The 18,491-nt window shown below is 41.4% G+C and overlaps 1 protein-coding gene across 1 annotated transcript in view; it reads left to right on the forward strand.

Annotated features, from left to right (window-relative positions):
* Positions 1 to 208: 208 nt before the first annotated feature.
* LOC127649049 (NACHT, LRR and PYD domains-containing protein 3-like) overlaps positions 209 to 18,491 on the forward strand; it is a 41,681-nt gene continuing 23,398 nt past the window's right edge. The window contains 8 exon segments of the mRNA XM_052133942.1: positions 209 to 460; positions 812 to 919; positions 1,112 to 1,169; positions 2,020 to 2,221; positions 3,875 to 4,293; positions 4,296 to 5,641; positions 8,210 to 8,383; positions 15,868 to 16,041. Coding sequence (XP_051989902.1) covers positions 408 to 460; positions 812 to 919; positions 1,112 to 1,169; positions 2,020 to 2,221; positions 3,875 to 4,293; positions 4,296 to 5,641; positions 8,210 to 8,383; positions 15,868 to 16,041 — 2,534 coding nt within the window. The 5' untranslated portion in view covers positions 209 to 407.

Here is an 18,491-nt window from a genome sequence, read left to right on the forward strand (position 1 = left end):
CTCAATGTATTTTATTAAATTAATAATTGAATTGTACTTCACTGAAACAAATAGACTTTATTTTCACATCCCACACATTATCACAACACTTTCAGAGAGCATGAAACAGCTACTGTGTCTTTAAACGTTTGTCTCTTTTCAGACTTCCTCCTCAAATGAAAGTGAAACTTAAATCAGCATCCATTCTGTGAGGACTGCAGATATTACACAGAGAAAGAACTATTCAACAAATTCACAACTTCTACTTCTCTGAAGTGTCTGAAACAATAAATCAATGCATTGTGAAGTATATTGTAGGTGATAGTCAGTTGTGAGAAATACTGAGACTTTTTCTGCTTATATCTGAATAGACAGTATTTGTGTGTTCAGTTCATTTGCAGGTATAAAATCAAAATTTTAAATGCGTCATGGCCTCCAGGAAGAGTCTCTTGGAAGAAAGTTACACAACGACAATGAAAAGGTGAGAGAAATTGTAAGAGTTTAATTGAATTGTAAGAATGTTTGTTAATGTAAGAATTGTTTTATATTTAGCAGAAGTAAATGGACATCAGTGTGTTTTCTGATTCAGTCTCTATCACTGATAAAGGGGTCATGTCATGCATTTTTACTTTATTATTTTCCTTGAGGTTCACTTATAATGTTAGTATAACTAACACAAACAGTCAGAATTTAGTATTAGATAGTATGGGATGTATTCAATTTATCTGTAAACTATATAGAGACTTATCGAATGCAGAAGATTTAGGGACGACATTGGCAAAATGAAAATAGTTTGTTTTTTATAGAGTCTTTAATTGTTGTTGTGTTTTAGTTTGAGTCATGGAGAATCTCTTGAATCCAGCTTTGTGTCTATGAAGAGTGACTGGTCAATGGGTCATCCAATTACCTTCAGTTCAGGAGATTTTTGTGCTGATGTGAGGTGAGGACAGTCTGATGGTTTAGAGGAGTAAAGTCTGTGGAGGAGTCAGTGCTGCTGATGTGCACATTTTCACCTGTACACAGTGTGTTGTACTTTACTGACAAATACACACATTCATACATGTGTTCGCTCTTGTATGTTTAGTGTTTAAATGTTTATTTACAAGATATGTCAATGTTTGATTAATCACAGTAACAAAACAGATGGATCACCTTCCTTCCAACAGAAGCACATTGATTCTATTTTCCAGGTAAGTGTGTGTGTTTTTATGTGTGTGTGATCATCCACTGATGTTTGTTCGTTTTCAGACACTAATTTTGAAATAATGGAAGCTCTGAACCGCAATGTTAAAAAAAAGTTTTTGTCTCCTCATGGCAACACAAGCTAATTTTTGCTTGCTAGCGAACAATTAACATGCAGTACCAACCTCGGCCACCAGGCGCCACTAAGTAAGCATGAAATCTTATGAAAGCTTATAAGGTGACAGGTGACAGCTGTGGTACTTGATCTGTTTATAGTTGTGTAATAATCTAACAAGAATTGTTTGCAAACCTTAATCAAGGAAATAAATGTGTGTATAGTGTTTGAGAGTCTACTAATACACGAAATCCCAAAATGAAATGAATATACCTCAGGTTACATACAGGATGTTTCATATGGCATTCATTGTCAAATGTAACTACACAAATTATTTCTGGATTACTTTTATTGCACTTTGCTATGCTTCTAAAAATCTGGATGTTGTTTGAATACAAAGCGTACACCATTACCTCAAGCAGCTTCCTCTTGACACAGTGATATGGGACCATTGAAGCTGGCGTTGCTACAAGAGTTCATTGATTTGAGCAACACTAACATGAGTCATCCCTTTATACACCGCACTGAAAACTGTGAGAATATTTTTGAAATAGAAAACAGAACAAAATACTTGTAGGATATAGGCTCAGAAAGGCACTAAGACACCTGAAAAAATATTTTCACCTACTGGTTTTGGGCTTCCATAAGAAACAAAGTCAGTGGTGACTCTTGTCCACTGATCCTTCAGTTCAGTCTCTCTATTACTGAATGGAGCTTCATTGTTTGAATCTTCATGATTTCAGGAGCTTGAGCACAAAATCTCTCTGATGAAGAAAGAGCTGAAGAGCTTCAAGAGACTACTGAGTCCAGATTCCCCAGTATGCTCTGATAGAGAGGAGGAGGATGATGAAGACCAGAGCAGAGTCAGAGAGGGGCTTCTGAAGATCACACTTGACGTCCTGAGGAAGATGAAACAGACAGACCTCGCTAACACTCTACAGACCAGTAAGAGCTCGCAGTCATGTGACAATTGCAACATTTTACCACAAGAGGAAACTCAGAGTATCTGCATTTACTCATTATTTATGAAAACTAATTTTACATCATTAAAGATTTTGTGTTAATTTTACGCCTTGTTGATCAGAATTAATTTAGGGCAAATTAAATATATATGTAACCCTTTCTTAACCATATGGTACATTTGATGAATCTAAAGATATACGATTAAACAAGAACTTGGACTCCCAGCAGTTGAATGGTGAGCTGGCTGGACAAAATTGATCTACTTACCAATAAGTTGTAATGATGATAATGTCCCTTTGGTAATAAATTAAATTTAGAGATATATTTATATAAACAAATATGTATTCAACAGCTATTATTTTAAATTTTTCTTAGCGTGGTGCCTCCACTAGAGAAACTTTATGATTAGTTTTAAATCAAGTTATGATAGTTCTCTAGAAATATATGAAAAATTACAATATGAAATAGACAAAACAGACAATGATTAAGGAAAAGAAATAACAATATTTATTTTACCTATCATTTTTTCCCCCCTTAAACCCAATTTTCTGTTTAAATTTAGATTTTAAACAGTAATGAAATAAATTAAATAATTTAACAAAGAATGACAATTATTTAAATGCAAGTTAACCCCCAAAATACTTCTTGTATTGCCTTTTTCTTCAATATACAAAAATCTCAAAATCTAAACACTTGTTTAACACAATCTAGAAACATTACACTTTCATTTCAGTCTTTGTAAAGTGTTCAGAGTTCAGTCTCATACACAGTTTTCCCAAAAGAAAACACCAGAGCATGTGCCTACGTTGGGGCCCATTTCGTTGGTGCACTTAATGTTGAAATGTTACTTTGTTCCGTTCAGTAACAGGATGTAGGGCAAACTTCACTTACTTAATCCTCCTTTAGAAAAGAAAACACAAAGAATCAAATGAAGAGTTATTCACTCCGTGACTCACGCTTTTCCTCTGGCGATTCATCTACCGTCTCACGGCTTTACTCGAGAACAATGTTCAAACAAATTTCACAAAACGTTTGTGTAATATATAAACAACTTTTACACAAATCCGTTGTTACTCACAGCTCTGTTTCTTGTCGTTTTGGGCCTTATATTATGAATATATCAGTCTCCATAAACTAACAAAGTGGAGAGAAGGATCAGACGCGTTAAATCTTCACCTGCCTCGAAGTCTCTCTGTCTTTCCACATGAACGGGGCGGAACCAAAACAACACTGTTCAGTGCATTGCATTTACAGTAAATGGTGCAAGCCATCCTATTGAAATACACTTATATTTAAATAGGATACTTGTTTGGAATTAAGGACTTTTCATGATGATCAGTTATTATTTGTGACATAAATTACATACAAATGTGGCAGGGCGGGGCCGGGCCGTGATCCTATACACCCGGTCCCGTATTAGGCTAATTATGGCTCTGTGAGGGATAAAGGTCGACTGCAGGGGATCGTGCGGGAGAGAGAGATTGTTAACGGACATGTCCGTCATGTGTGTGTTTATGTTGTCGTTTAAGTTTATCATTAAACTATTATTTATATTGAAAAGCCGGTTCTCGCCTCCTCCTTTCCATTGATCCCTTTACAACATTGTATTCCCATTTCTATTTCTGTTCTCATTAGAACTTTCTCCTTTGCGTGTGAAAAAACACAAATCCAGACTAAAGGAGAAATTCCAGAGAATTAATGAAGGAATGTCAAATCAAGGAAGCTCAACACTTCTGAATGAGATCTACACAGAGCTGTACATCACAGAGGGAGGGAGTGGAGAGGTCAATAATGAACATGAGGTGAGACAGATTGAGACATCATCCAGGAGACCAGAGACACAGGAAACACCAATCAAATGCAATGACATCTTTAAAGCCTTACCTGGACAAGACAAACCCATCAGAACTGTGCTGACTAAAGGAGTTGCAGGAATTGGAAAAACAGTCTCTGTGCAGAAGTTCATTCTGGACTGGGCTGAAGGAAAAGCAAATCAGGATGTTCACTTCATATTTCCACTTCCTTTCAGAGAGCTCAATTTGATGAAGCAGAAAATATCAGTCTGATGGAACTTCTTCATCAGTGTTTCACAGATACAAAAGAACTGAAATCAACAGACTTCAATAAATACAAAGTTGTGTTTATCTTTGATGGTCTGGATGAGTGTCGACTTCCTCTAGATTTCCAGAACAATGATATTTTGTGTGATGTAACAGAATCAGTTTCAGTGGATGTGCTGCTGACCAACATCATCAAGAGGAATCTGCTTCATTCTGCTATGATCTGGATCACCTCTCGACCAGCAGCAGCCAATCAGATTCCTCCTGAGTGTGTTGACCAGCTGACAGATGTACGAGGATTCAATGACCATCAGAAGGACGAGTATTTCAGGAAGAGAATAAATGATGAAAGTCTGGCCAATAGAATCATCACACACACGAAATCATCAAGAAGCCTGTACATCATGTGTCACATACCAGTCTTCTGTTGGATTTCAGCCACTGTTCTAGAGAGACTGTTGGGTGAAGCAGAGAGTGCAGAGATCCCCAAGACTCTCACTCAAATGTTCACACACTTCCTGATCTTTCAGACCAAACTGAAGACAAACAAGTATGATGGTAAATGTGAGGTGGACCTTCATCAAGCTAGAAAGAGTATTCTGTCACTGGGAAAGCTGGCTTTTCAACAGCTGGAAAAAGGGAACCTGATCTTCTATGAGGAGGACCTGAGAGAATGTGGCATTGATGTCAGAGAAGCGTCAGTGTACTCAGGGGTTTGTACCCAAATCTTCAGAGAGGAGTTTGGACTGTACTTGGGAAAGGTGTTCAGCTTTGTGCATCTGAGCATTCAGGAGTTTCTCGCTGCTTTATTCAAGATTATGAACAACAAGTCAAGAAGGAGTGATTTCCTGAAGAGTGAAGTGGACAAGGCCTTACAGAGTGAGAACGGACACCTGGACCTTTTCCTCCGATTCCTTCTGGGTCTCTCACTTCAGTGCAATCAGACAATCTTACAAGACCTACTGACACAGACAGAAAGCAGCTCTGACAGCAAACAGGAAATACTTGATTACATTAAGATGAAGATCAGGGAGAATCCCTCACCAGAGAAATCCATCAACCTGTTTCACTGTCTGAATGAACTGAATGATCATTCTCTAGTGCAGGAAGTACAAACATACGTGAACAGAAGAGACAACAAAACTCATAGCAGATTATTTGGAATAGAAGATTTCAGTCATCTCTCTGGAGTCAGTCTCTCTCCTGGTCAGTGGTCAGCTCTGGTGTTTGTGTTGCTGAACTCAGAAGAGAAGCTGGAACAGTTTAATCTGAGGAAATATGATCAATCAGATGAATGTCTCCTGAGGCTGCTGCCAGTGATCAAAGCATCCAGGAAAGCTGAGTGAGTAATTTAGTTTTATTTTAAGCAGATTTTAATGTAACTAAATAAAATAGCAGGGATTCATTTAGAAACACACACTATAAAAATGTTTTGTCGGTAACCTAAAATGTACTTCATGTGGCAATATGAATAAACTTTTTTATTCAAGGCAATAATAATATTTAATGTGATTGCATCAGCCTGGTAACAATTTTGAAGGGTAGGGGGAACAATTTCTGGTTACCACTTTTTACTGTGTTTTATGTTACTCTACAAACTGTCCCTTTGGTTATTTTGGTGTAAGTGTGTGGGAAGCAAAGAGAGACACAGATTCAATCTGTTATTAATCAGTGTTAAAGTTGGTGAAGGCTCAGTGTTGTGTGGCAGCAAATAAACATAATTAAAATATTAAGCAATAATAAAGTCACATCTAAGTAAATACAGCATGAATACATTTTAACATAATGCCTAATACAATATAACAATACAAACAGATTTGCATACACGATAAATCAGTGTTCAACTGAATATAAACATTCACTGAACAAATGACTGCATATTCATGATTAATCATACAAAGACCATCATTTAGATATAACAGATTACATTAAATAATAATTTGTGATATCCTCAATCTCTTCTGAATGCTACGTGAATGTGTATGAACATAATTCTCGGCTATTCTTGATATAAACATGTCAAACTAAGCTTAAACAAACAGAGACCAAAATTAAACTCACTTTTCTCAAATGGATGCACACTGTTCTTAATAAACACGATGAAGACACCCATGAATCAGGAACACTAAATTCACAAACCATTACATTCACTTTGTAACAGAGCCAATATTACAAGGATTGATAATGAGTCTTTGTTTTTTTAAAGTGTTTTTTGTTTCTTGACTAACTAATTTACAGAAGTGACATTATTGTTATTGTAGAAGATTGAACACAGTTTGTACACATCCATTTGTTCTTGTTTTATTCTATCTGAGGGGTGTGAGTTTCAGAGTGATGCTAACAGCTGTACTGAGACGGCTTCACTAAAACTTATAGTTTAACCCTCTGGGGTCTGAGGGTGTTTTGCGCCTTGGAGACGTTTTGACATGCCTTGACATTTGTAGTCATTGAAATAAGGCCATATAACACATACTAAACATTTGTCCACAAGCCTTTTGAGAACAGGATCTTGTAGCCTAGAGTTTTTGCTACAAAATGACGTGAAAAGCATCCTGATCACTCATTCATACAAAACAATATACTAATTTAACTTTTGTAAGACGCTTTTAGTGTTAGAAAGGTCATATGCGAGGAGGCGTGAACTATCATGAATATGGATTGCAATTCACACCTGAGGAGACAAAAGACCCCTCCCCTGGGGCTATCAATGAGGAAGGTGACAGAAAGAGAATGAATATGAGGAGACTTAATGATCAAAATCAAGTTTTAAGTTAAAAGAAGTAATCTGACTATACATTTTCTTTACTTAAATACTTTACTTAATTTTAAACCTACACTACCATTTAAAAGAAGTCTCTTCTGCTCACCAAGACTGCATTTATTTTATCAAAAATACAATTTAAAAGAACAGTTTTCTATTTGAATATATTGTAAAATGCAATTTGTGATCAAAGTTGAATTTTCAGCATCATTACTGCAGTATTCAGTGTCACATGATCCTTCAGAAATCATTATAAGATGGTGATTTTCTAATATGGGCATATTTACATCACATTTCACACATTTACACCTGAACAGATATTTGCAAGCACAAGCTTTGTTGATGATAATGAGGCAGCATAAACATTAGATAAAATATAATCTATTCTCTTTTTATATCATATTACATATCATATTTATATTATACAGCATACAATTTAAATACTTGCTTTAGCCGAAACAACATTTACATGTAACTAAATATTGCTTATTAGGACATATTTCAAATGTCAATACTCTGAATCCTGGCTAGCAAGTCTGGAAACAGCCCCACTAGTAAAATATGTACATATTTATATAAAATAGCATGTCAGCTAATGAAAACTAAATGACTTACTCGTCCGAAATTGTATCCTTGGTTGGATCAAGTCTCTCTTCAAAATACAAACATTCATCGAAGTCCCGCTCTTCTTCTGAGGAAAATTGTAACTTCAAATGTGCAGAAAAGTGAATGACTTTGTTTTTAAGGCACAGTCGGGGGTCATTTTAATTTGAATTGTTTGATTTAAAAGTAGATATTTTAAGCTTTCTTTAGACATATGTTTCATGTTTGTGGGATAAGTATTTGCAGAGTTTCTGTTCATTTTTGTGACGTGTTTCAGATATATGCTCGCAAAACCAGAGACTGCTGACTGCTTGCCCTGTTTATTTTCATAATTTTAGAAAAGAACAAGGTTTTGTTGTTATTGTGAGTGTACACAAATAAAAGTAGACACTTTATCGTCTCTAATGATGTCTTATACTTATATGTATGCCCAAAAATGACGGAGAATTTTACGCTGTAATGACAAAAAAAATCCAGCAGGATGCGCCGGCGCGTCCGTCGACCCCAGAGGGTTAACACACTTTTATCTTCTCATTTCTCTCTCAGTCTGAGGCAGTGTAATCTGACAAAGGAAAGTTGTTCATCACTGGTCTCAGTTCTCAGTTCAAACACCTCAAGTCTGAGAGAACTGGACCTGAGTGATAATGAACTGCAGGATTCAGGAGTTAAGCTGCTCTCTGCTGGACTGAAGAATACAAACTGTAAACTGGAGAAACTAGAGTAAGAAAATAATTAAATCAATACAGTTTGATGTGTGTTTGTGTTTGTATCATGTAAATTCAACTTCAGAATTTCAGGAGAAGCATCTTCTACAATCCTGTCCATCATAGAGTACCAGTAAGAAGTTTTGACTTTAGAATTGAAATTAATTGATCTTTTTGAACTTTCTCTTCTGTGCAGTCTTGAACACTGTAGTATTATTTTTAGATGAAGTTTGTGCTGCTTTGTTTTACCCATAACACACTCTTATTTATAGTGTATCATCAATGTACACTTTTCAATGTATTGCACATAATCCAATACAGGGATGACTGTCCATTTCAAAACAAACACAAAAAAAGTGTCTGTAGATTTCTTTATTCCTGCCATCTTTATTTATGCTGCTACTAGACTTTTATTGTTTTTATTAGGCATTAATTGATTTTTAAAAGACATATAAAAATATCTTATTATACATAAAACTATAAATATAAATATTATAGTGAAAGAATATTATACAGACTGATAATGAGTCATTGTTTCCCTATCTGTCACTCACTCGACATTATGTCAATGTAGTGACACTAGGGGTCGCTCTTGAGAGCTTCAGAAACCTCTGATCTTTGAGAAAAGGTGAGTGGAATTGGCATGTGGAATTTGCATAACTCTAAAAGGAGCCGGTTTGCAAACACTGTGTGATTTACAGCACATTACAGCGGCTTCTCCCCCTCTTGTACCGGTGTTGTGCAGAGAAGACCCCTGGGTGCTTCAGCAGCTAAAAGTGCATATTCTTTCCTCAGAAAGAGTACATTTTCCTACTAAAAGAGTGGCACTGCCGAAACATCTTTTTAAAGATGCCCTTTCTTCAGTGTATAGTTCCTGGTTGAGGTCGTTACCTCTCTCTGCCTTGGACGTCCACCATCGCTGTCTCACTTGTTTGGGTACTACCCACGCGGAGACAGCATTTGTGGATGGTTCATGTCCTCATTGCGAGAACATGTCCTTGGCAATGTTGCGGTCGCTGCTCTCCTTCATCAGAGGGAAAGCCACCCCAGCAGCTCCCTGCCACTCGCTTGCCCGGGACGGCCGCGAGTGTCGGGCTGGAGTGGAACCCTCCTCTCCCCCCTGAACCCTTGCGGCTCAACGATTGGTTCCTGGGGCCAGAGTTCCGCTCACGGCTGCGCTCCTCCCCTGCTGGTTCCTTTCTTACCAGAAGAGCTCAAGAGATCATGGCAGGCACCTTTTACTGCCCGGACCCAATTCATGGGGCTGTGTCTCGGGCAGGCGATATCCACCCTATTGGTCCAGGAGCACCACCTTTGGCTCAACCCGGTCGAGATGGAGGCTGGTTGGATTCGTTGAAGCCCCCATCTCTCAGGTTGGCCTGTTCAGCGACACCATCGGAGACTTTGCCCAGCAGTTTTCGATGGTTAGGAAGGCACCACTTCTTTTTGGTAGGTACAGCGCCTCGGAGGCGGGCCCCCCTCCCACACATGCCCAGCCATGGCACAATCCCACCCACAACAGGACAGTCTCGACGGGTTGCAAGGACGATTTTCCTCTGACATTCCAGGCCTCTCCTTCAGCAGGAAAACAGAAGGAGGTAAGTTCTTCAATGTCCCCTGGCTAAGGGAAGTGGGTAAGACCTGGATGTAACGGGCAATCTATATCTCCATGGTACATGGTTCCTAGATGCTGTGCAGCACCACCTAGGTTATTTTTGCCAACGCCTTCTGCATTACCGTGCCGGCCAGGGGGTTGACCAGAGATGACGAGAGGAGTCCCCAAGAGGCTGTGCCCCATGGTGGCCGTGCCATGGGCCATCGAAAACTGCCCCCATAAAAGCATTTCAGCCATCACCCACACCCATGAATATACAGATGTCCCCATTCATATACATTGCAGCTGGACATCCAGGTGGGTCAGGGAACAACCCCCAGCCGCAGACCACAGGGGTGTGTCCCAGAGGGGGCGGGGCATACATAAACAGTGTATTCGCCCACTTACCAAGTATATTATGTAATTTCATCCCAAAAACACAGGAATATACCACGTGCAATGTATTTAATGGCCACCAAAGACTAGGTTTATTGAAATTTAATTTAAATGAATTTAATTATTATTTAAAATATCTATTATTGTTTGAAACACCTGTTTTGCACTCAGGACATAGAATTTAAAAACATACATAACTTTTAATTCAAAATTATACATAAGCATAAAACAGGACTGACCACAATGAATGTATTTGGATGCAATTGAATATATTGCAGATGGGACCTTCCTGTATGACTTGATGTCCTGAGGACTTGATGTCCACCAACCATGTCTTTGACACCAATTAAATTAATTGTAAGTGAGATGGTCCCTTGTGCAATGTATAAAATGGGTTCTGAATACCTGGTTCATGGACATAAATTTGTATAAGTTCATTATCAAAATATTGACTAAAAACATGCATGTGCTTATTGATGTGACCCCACATTCACTACCACACATGAAACATCCAAAGTGCAAAGAATGCTATTTTGGACTGTCACTAAATGCTGATGAATAAATTCTAATTATTTCAGTTTATTTGAGCAAGTAAACATGTTTTAGATTTGGAAATGACAGTATCTAGATTTTACATTGGTCTTCAAGCGGAGACCCAACACAGTCACATACAGGTGACTATATGACTCCCCCTTGAACAGTATACACCCTTCAAAACCATTAAAAAATCGACTGTCCATAATACAAACATATACAACCATGTATATTTGATCATGTCAAAACATTGGAAATGGGATGGTCCATTGTACAATGTATTTGCATTATTAAAAATACATGGTTGGTGGACATACATTTTTATGAGTTCCATATTCAAAATATTGATTGAATACATATTGAATATACATATTAAGGTGACTATATGTCTCCCCCTGAACAGTATGAACCCTTCAAAACACAATACAAAAATATAAAAACATGTAAATACATTCAAAATGGGATGGCCCCTCATACAATGTATTTTTATTATCAATAATACATGGATGTGGACATCATTTTATTAGGTAGATTAATAAAAATACTGACAAAAACATATTTACTTGACTATGTGACTCTGTCTGAACAATATGCACCCTTTAAATCCTCTAAAAAAAATCAACTGTCCACCAACCATGTATATTTTTGTATTGTGTACATTGTAGGTGGGATCTACATATCTCAGAGTTGGAACAACTCAGAGACTTGAAACCTGCACTCCTGTGCTTGCCCTAGCCTCCCCTTTCAATGGTGTACATTTTAAGTAAATTAATTCAAAAGCACAATATTTGACTTTCTCCAATCTTCATAATATTGGAAAAATTAACAAGGGATGTCAAGTTCGAGGGACCATCCCATCTCCAATGTGTTTGCATAATCAAAAATACATGGTTGGTGGAATAAAATTTTTATAAGGTCCATAATCAAAATATTTGCAGAAACATATTAAGGTGACTATATGACTCTCACTGAACAGTATACACTCTTCAAAACACATTAGAAAAATATAGAACCTTGTATATTTGATCATGTAAATACATTGGAAATGGGATGGTCCCTGTATCAAAAATACATGGTTGGTGGACATCAAGTTCCATAATCAAAATATAGACAAAATACATATTAAGGTGACTATATGACTCCCCCTGAACAACATGCACCCTGCATACCCTCAAAAATCAACTGTCCACCAACCATGTATATTTTTGTATTGCATTTATTCCAGGTGGGATCTTCAAATGCCAGAGTTGTTTTCGTATATCCCAACTAAGCTGGGGTCAGAGCACAGGGTCAGCCATGAAACAGCGCCCCTGGAGCAGATAGGGTGAAGGGCCTTGCTCAAGGGCCCAACAGTGGTATCTTGGCAGTGCTGGGGCTTGAACCCCCGACCTTTTAGTCAGTAACCCAGGGCCTTAACTGCTGAGCCACCACTGGCTGCACAGAGCCTCTCCACGCTACAGCCTTTTCTCCCTCAGTTTTTCTCTCCATAGAAAAATGTATCCTGCCCTGAGGAGGAGGGGAGGGTAGAAAGTGGCAAATACACCATATGGGCCGAATGGCCGGACATGGGAGAGGCGCAGTGGTAAGTCTTGCCCCTTTGTGGGGGGGATTCTACAAATACAGCGACCTGGGCAGAGAGGTCTCTGCCAAGGGAGATGCGGGTCTACCACAAGGAAGGGGAGACAGTGCCACGGAAGATTCATCACAGGAGGTTAACAAGGAAACTGAAAACCTGTTGAGCACTTACCCCGGTACAGGTCATGTAGCACAAGTTCCGGGTTTGACCACAAATTCCTCCGAAGAATTAGTGAGTAAGAGGGCAAGGAGGAAGAACATCCAGGGTTCACTAGTCGTGAACATACATGGGAGAGAAGAGAACGCAGCTTCAACTTCTTGGAGGGGAAATGTGCTATGCTCAAGCTGTACACCCGGCCAGCTGTCCGTGTAACGAAACTTAGTTACCTGTTCGCACCTGAAAGAATAAGAGACGAGACAGGCTCAACCCGGAGATTGTAAAAGTTATTGGGTGTTGAGGCGTGGTCTATGAGGGTTCAGCCTCCTGGCGCCTCTCAGGAACCTGATGATCAGGTTGTGCTTAGCTGGAGACTTACCTTGAACCACATCGTGGTGTGCTGCTATAGCAGCTACATAAACCTTGAGAGTGGAGAGGGACAGCTGCCCATCCAACTTCTCTTACAGGATGGAAAGCACTGACCCGACTCTGCAGCTCTGGGGGTCTTCACTCTGGGAAGAACACCACTTAGCAAAGATACGCCACTTCAGGGAGTAGAGCTGCCTTGTAGAAGGGGTTCTGGCCTGAGTGATCATGTTATCCACAGCAGGTGGTAGAGCAGTTAGGTCCGCCACATCCCATCCAGGGACCAGACATGGAGATTCAAGAGGTCTGGGTATGGGTGCCCCGTCCCTGAGAAAGAAAGTCCTTCCTCAGGGGAATTCACCAGGGAGAAGCTGTCATGAGGAATGTGAAGTCCGAAAATCAGGCCTGAGTAGGCCAGTACAGAGCCATGAGGGTGACCTGCTCCACATCCTTCCTGACCTTGCACAAAACCAGTGCAAGTAGGCTCACTGGGGGAACGCATACTTACACATACCTTCGAGGTGTTGTCTGGCCGGATCAACACATGCTTGCGCTGAATCAATGGCCGTAGCCTCCACAGGCAGCAACTAGAGGCAGTTGATGTGCCAGCGCAGGTGAGGTCCTGTGCTGGAGCCAGCAGCTGTGTGCCCCTTGCACATGGCGCCCCAGCCGGTCTTGGAGGCCTCCATCGTGACCACCGCTGAGGTTGATATATGCCCCAGGAGCATCTGAAAGTAGTTCAGTGGGACGACATTTGCCGCCTGGATAAGTTCAGGCAGTTCATCACCAAGCCGAGAAAAGAGATGCTCCGAACCGGGAAGAGCTTGCTCTTTTCCCAGTTGACCCGAAGCCCTATATGGCTGAAGTGTGTGAGCACCAGGTCGATGTGTGCACACAGTAACTCTCGAGAGTGTGCTAGAATCAGCCAGTCATTGAGGTAGATCAGTATGTGTATGCGAACTTCCCTTAGTGGTGCAAGGGCAGCCTCTGCAACCTTTGTGAAGACGTGGGGGGACAGGGAAAAGCCAAAGGGGAGGACCTTGTACTGATACACCCAACCGTCGAACGCGAACCATAGGAAGGGTCTGTGTTGAGGTAAAATCGAGACGTGAAAGTACACGGCCTTCAGGTCTACCGGCGTGAACAAATCTTGATGACGGATGCATGAAACAATTTGCTTCTGTGACAGCATCTTGAACAGAAGTCTGTGCAACGCCCAGTTTAGGACTCGCAAGTCCAGGATAGGGTGCAACCCACCACTCTTCTTGGTAACAATGAACTAAGGGCTGTAAAAGCCGCTCCTCATCTCGGCTGTAGGGACAGGCTCTATCGCATTCTTCTGTAGAAGGACAGCAATCTCTGCATGCAGAACGGTGGCGCTACCAATGTGAAGAGAACGGCGTGAGTCTGGGGCAGGCGCCTGGGAAATTCAATCGAATAGCCGAGTCGGACGGTTCTGGCCAGCCAGCGCGATTGGTTGGGAAGCGATAACCATGCACCCATACTCCGGCAAGGGGCACTAAGGAATCCAAAGTTCCTAGGGGTGGGGCCTCGCAGCGGGGGGTAGCAGGGAGAGCCGTGTTGGGGAGCTGGTCTCCGACCTGAGGCGGAAGAGCTGAAGAGACCCTACAAGCACTTACCTTGCTTCGTGCATCTGGCACAAGGTGGGTCGGTGACTGAGGAGGAGGGCCTCTCGAGGCGTCCTCGAAACTCGTCACCGGCGGCTGGCGGGGGATGTTGTTTGTGTAGTGCAGCAGGGCATTAGAAGGCGGGGGCCGCGTTCGTGATACCGAGGTTGTAATCACCCGGTGATTGGTGGCCGCGGGGGCAGCGACCGAGAATGCCGGCGATCAAACCTGAGGAGAGAGGAAACTGCTATTTTCTTGACAATGTGGGTACCGCAACTCATGCAGGGTGTGGCGAACAGAAATGAATGTAACAAAAGATGTACCTCCCTGCCCTCCACCGGGGAGGGAGTAGTCTGTACACCAGATCTTGGGTTCCTGTCAGCTCAGCTCCTTCCTCAGCAGTCATTGAGTCTGTCCTCTGCACTTCAATAACTGTCTGGTTTGTTGCAGCTACGAAATCAGACATCAGAAGAGTGCAGAGGACAGTTCGGACTGCTGAGCGGATTATTGGTTGCCCCCTGCCCCCCCTTCAAGAACTGTACACTTCCAGAGTGAGGAAAAAGGCTGTAAAAATCACTCTGGATCCCATTCATCCAGCCAATTATCTTTTTGAATTGTTGCCTTCTGGCCTATGCTTCAGAGCTCTCATCACCAGAACCGCACAGGAACAGTTATTTCCCTTAGGCTATCCATCTCATAATTATTTCCTTCAGGCTATCCATCTCATATTTAAACAGTTAAAGCCACCCCATTTAGCAATAATTATGTGCAAAACACAGTTTAGTCTATTTATATTATCTAACATATCCTTTTCTGGCATTACATACAAAGGATAAAAAATAATAATTTTGCACTGTACATAACATACTGTAATTTTGTACTTTATGTAGCGGATTTGTTTTAGATTTGCACTACGAATGTGTTTTTGTATTTGTATGTGTTTTGAATTGTATTCTTTTTTGTATTGTTGTGCACTGGAAGCTCCTGTCGCCAAGATAAATTCCTTGTATGTGTAAGCATGTGTTCTCTTCAATTGTTTCTATACATTTTCTGTAGTTGCTCTTAAAAAAAGTGTTTATAGGCATTATTGTTAATGTAGAAGATTGAACACAGTTTGTACACATCCATTTGTACTTGTTTTGTTTCTGTCTGAGGGGTGTGAGTTTCAGAGTGATGTTGACAGCTGTACTGAGATGACTTCACTAAAACTTAAATTTTAACACACTGTTATCTTCTCATTTCTCTCTCAGTCTGTGGAAGTGTAATCTGACAGAGGAAAGTTGTTCATCACTGGTCTCAGTTCTCAGATCAAACTCCTCAAGTCTGAGAGTACTGAACCTGAGATACAATAAACTGCAGGATTCAGGATTGAAGCTGCTCTCTGCTGGACTGAAGAATACAAACTGTAAACTGGAGAAACTAAAGTAAGAAAATCGTCTCGATTACTGTCGTAACATATGTTCCCTGATGGAGACAAAGTGTCGATGTAGTGACTCGAATCTAAGGAGGAGATGCATCCAGTAAGGGAGCAGGCCAGCCGTGGCTTTATCTCTCAAATTCTTTCTCTCTACTTAGAAAATTAGATTCGGCTGGCACCTATAAATGCTCATGCACCAGAGAAGGCGTTCTTTTCCATTCCTATTCTTTCAGGGGGAAAAGACTCCCCGGAGGCCACACCCTGCCCTGATGGGGATGGTTTAAAAGTGGCGAATACGTCATATGGGCCCATGGGGGCCACACATGGAAGAGCTGCGTTGGTAGGTCCGGCCCTTCATAGGGGAGGAGTTTCTACAAGCACAGCAACTAGGCAGAGGGGGCTCTGCCAAGGGAGATGTGGGTCTACTAAAAAAAAGAGGGAGACCATATCATGGAGAATACACACAGGAGGTTACTAGGGTAGCCAAGACCCGTGGAGCACTTACCCCAGTACAGGGCCTGTTAGCACATGTACTGGGTCTGACTACGGATTCCTCCAGCTGAATTTGTGAGTCAGAGTGCAAGCAGTAAGAACATCCATGAAGTCGTAAATATGCACGGGAGAAGAGCACATGGCTTCACATACTTGGAGGGGAATGGCGCTACAAAAAAGTGATAAACCTGACCAGCTGTCCGTGTAATGTAACTTACCAGCTTATACCTTAAAGAACACAGAATGAGACCGGTTCAACTCAGAGATTGTAAAATCTTGCAAAGGTTTTGGATGTTGCCCAGACTGTTGCCCTACAGATGTCTGCTAGAGAGTTGCCATTGGCCAGTGCCCACAAGGATGCCACACTTCGTGGAGTGTGCTCGAACCAACAAGGGGGTGGGCATGGACTGGACCTGGTTGGCTTACGCTATAGCATCCATGATCCAGTGGGTAAGCCTCTGTTTGGAGGTAGCATTCTCTTTCCGCTGTCCGCGAAAGCAAACAAAGAGCTGCTCAGAGCGTCTAAAGCTCTGCGTGTGTGGTCCAAGTAGATGCGTAAAGCATGCACCGGACACAGCAACAATAAGGCTGGGTCTGCCTCCTCCGGGGACAGCACTTGCAGGCTCACCACCTGATCCCTAGAGAGACAGCCTTTAGCTTGACTGACTCAAGGGGCTTGAAGGGGGCTCTTCGTAGGCCCAAGAGGACCACAGAGAGGTCCCATGAGGGAAAGAGGCACGGCCTAGGAGGGTTTAACCTCCTGGCCCCTCTCAGGAACCTGATAATCATGACCCTCTTTGGTCTGCCTTGTCCCATCCAGGGACCAGATATTGAGATTCCAGAAGTCTGTGCATGGGCGCCAGAGGGTGCCCCTTCCCTGAGAAAGAAGGTCCTTCCTCAAAGGAATTCCTCAAAGCTGTGTGCCAGTGCATCTGTACTTATGGGAGTTCCTGTCAGGGCATACCAGAATGGGCAGTGGGAGGACTCCAGGGAGGCAAACAGGTCTACCTGTGCCGAATTGACTCCAAATTAGCTGGACCGCCTGAGGGTGGAGTCCCCACTCTCCCCTGTGTGTTACCTGCCACGTGAGCCTCGGGACTCTGCTGTAGTGATCTTATATGCATTTGAAAGTATTTCAGTGGGACCGACATTTGCCGCCTGGATAAGTTCAGGCAGTTCAGTACCGACTGCACATGCTCATTTCTGAGGCGCTCTATCATTGACATTGAGTCAACTCCATACTGAGAAAAGAGATGCTCTAAACTGGGGACAGCTTGCTCTTTTCCCAGTTGACCAGAAGCCCTAGACCAGGGGTGCACAATGTACTTTCGTTAAATTTTTATAAAAATAAATATAATGTCTTTCCTTCTTTTAGTTTCTGTCTGACTTGCACTTGACGAGTAAATATTGACCAGGCGAGGTATTGTTTATTCAGTTGCCATGACAACTAGGTTTGCGCATACGCGCCTTCCAAGGACTTCTGAGAACAGCTCGCGAAATTGCGAGACCAGGCGAGGTTTTGTTTATTCAGTTCTGATTCCATTCAGTTTGCCTAGGCAAACTGAATGGAATCAGAACTGAATAAACAAAACCTCGCCTGGTCAATATTTACTCGTCATCAGAATAAAGTAAATGCCCTGGCTATTGTAATCTATTGTGCTGTAGGTGTTTTGGGTTTAGTGTTAAAACTGAATGATATCAACATTGAACATTATTATATATTTTTGTATTAGTTAGAAGATGAACTCCATGTAGGGATACATGCAGTAGTCCCAACAAGCATTTTCTTATTTTAAATGAAACTGTGTTTTTTTAGTTGGTAGATCTTATTGAGTTGATCATTTAAAAGTAGATCATCACACAAAAAAGTGTGGGCACCCCTGCCCTAGACGGCTGAGGTATGTGAGCACCAGTTCCCTGTGTGCACACAGTAACTATCAAGAGTGTGCTAGAATCAGCCAGTCA

The sequence above is a fragment of the Xyrauchen texanus genome, chromosome 9, assembly GCF_025860055.1.
Source record: "Xyrauchen texanus isolate HMW12.3.18 chromosome 9, RBS_HiC_50CHRs, whole genome shotgun sequence".
Classification (NCBI taxonomy): domain Eukaryota; kingdom Metazoa; phylum Chordata; class Actinopteri; order Cypriniformes; family Catostomidae; genus Xyrauchen; species Xyrauchen texanus.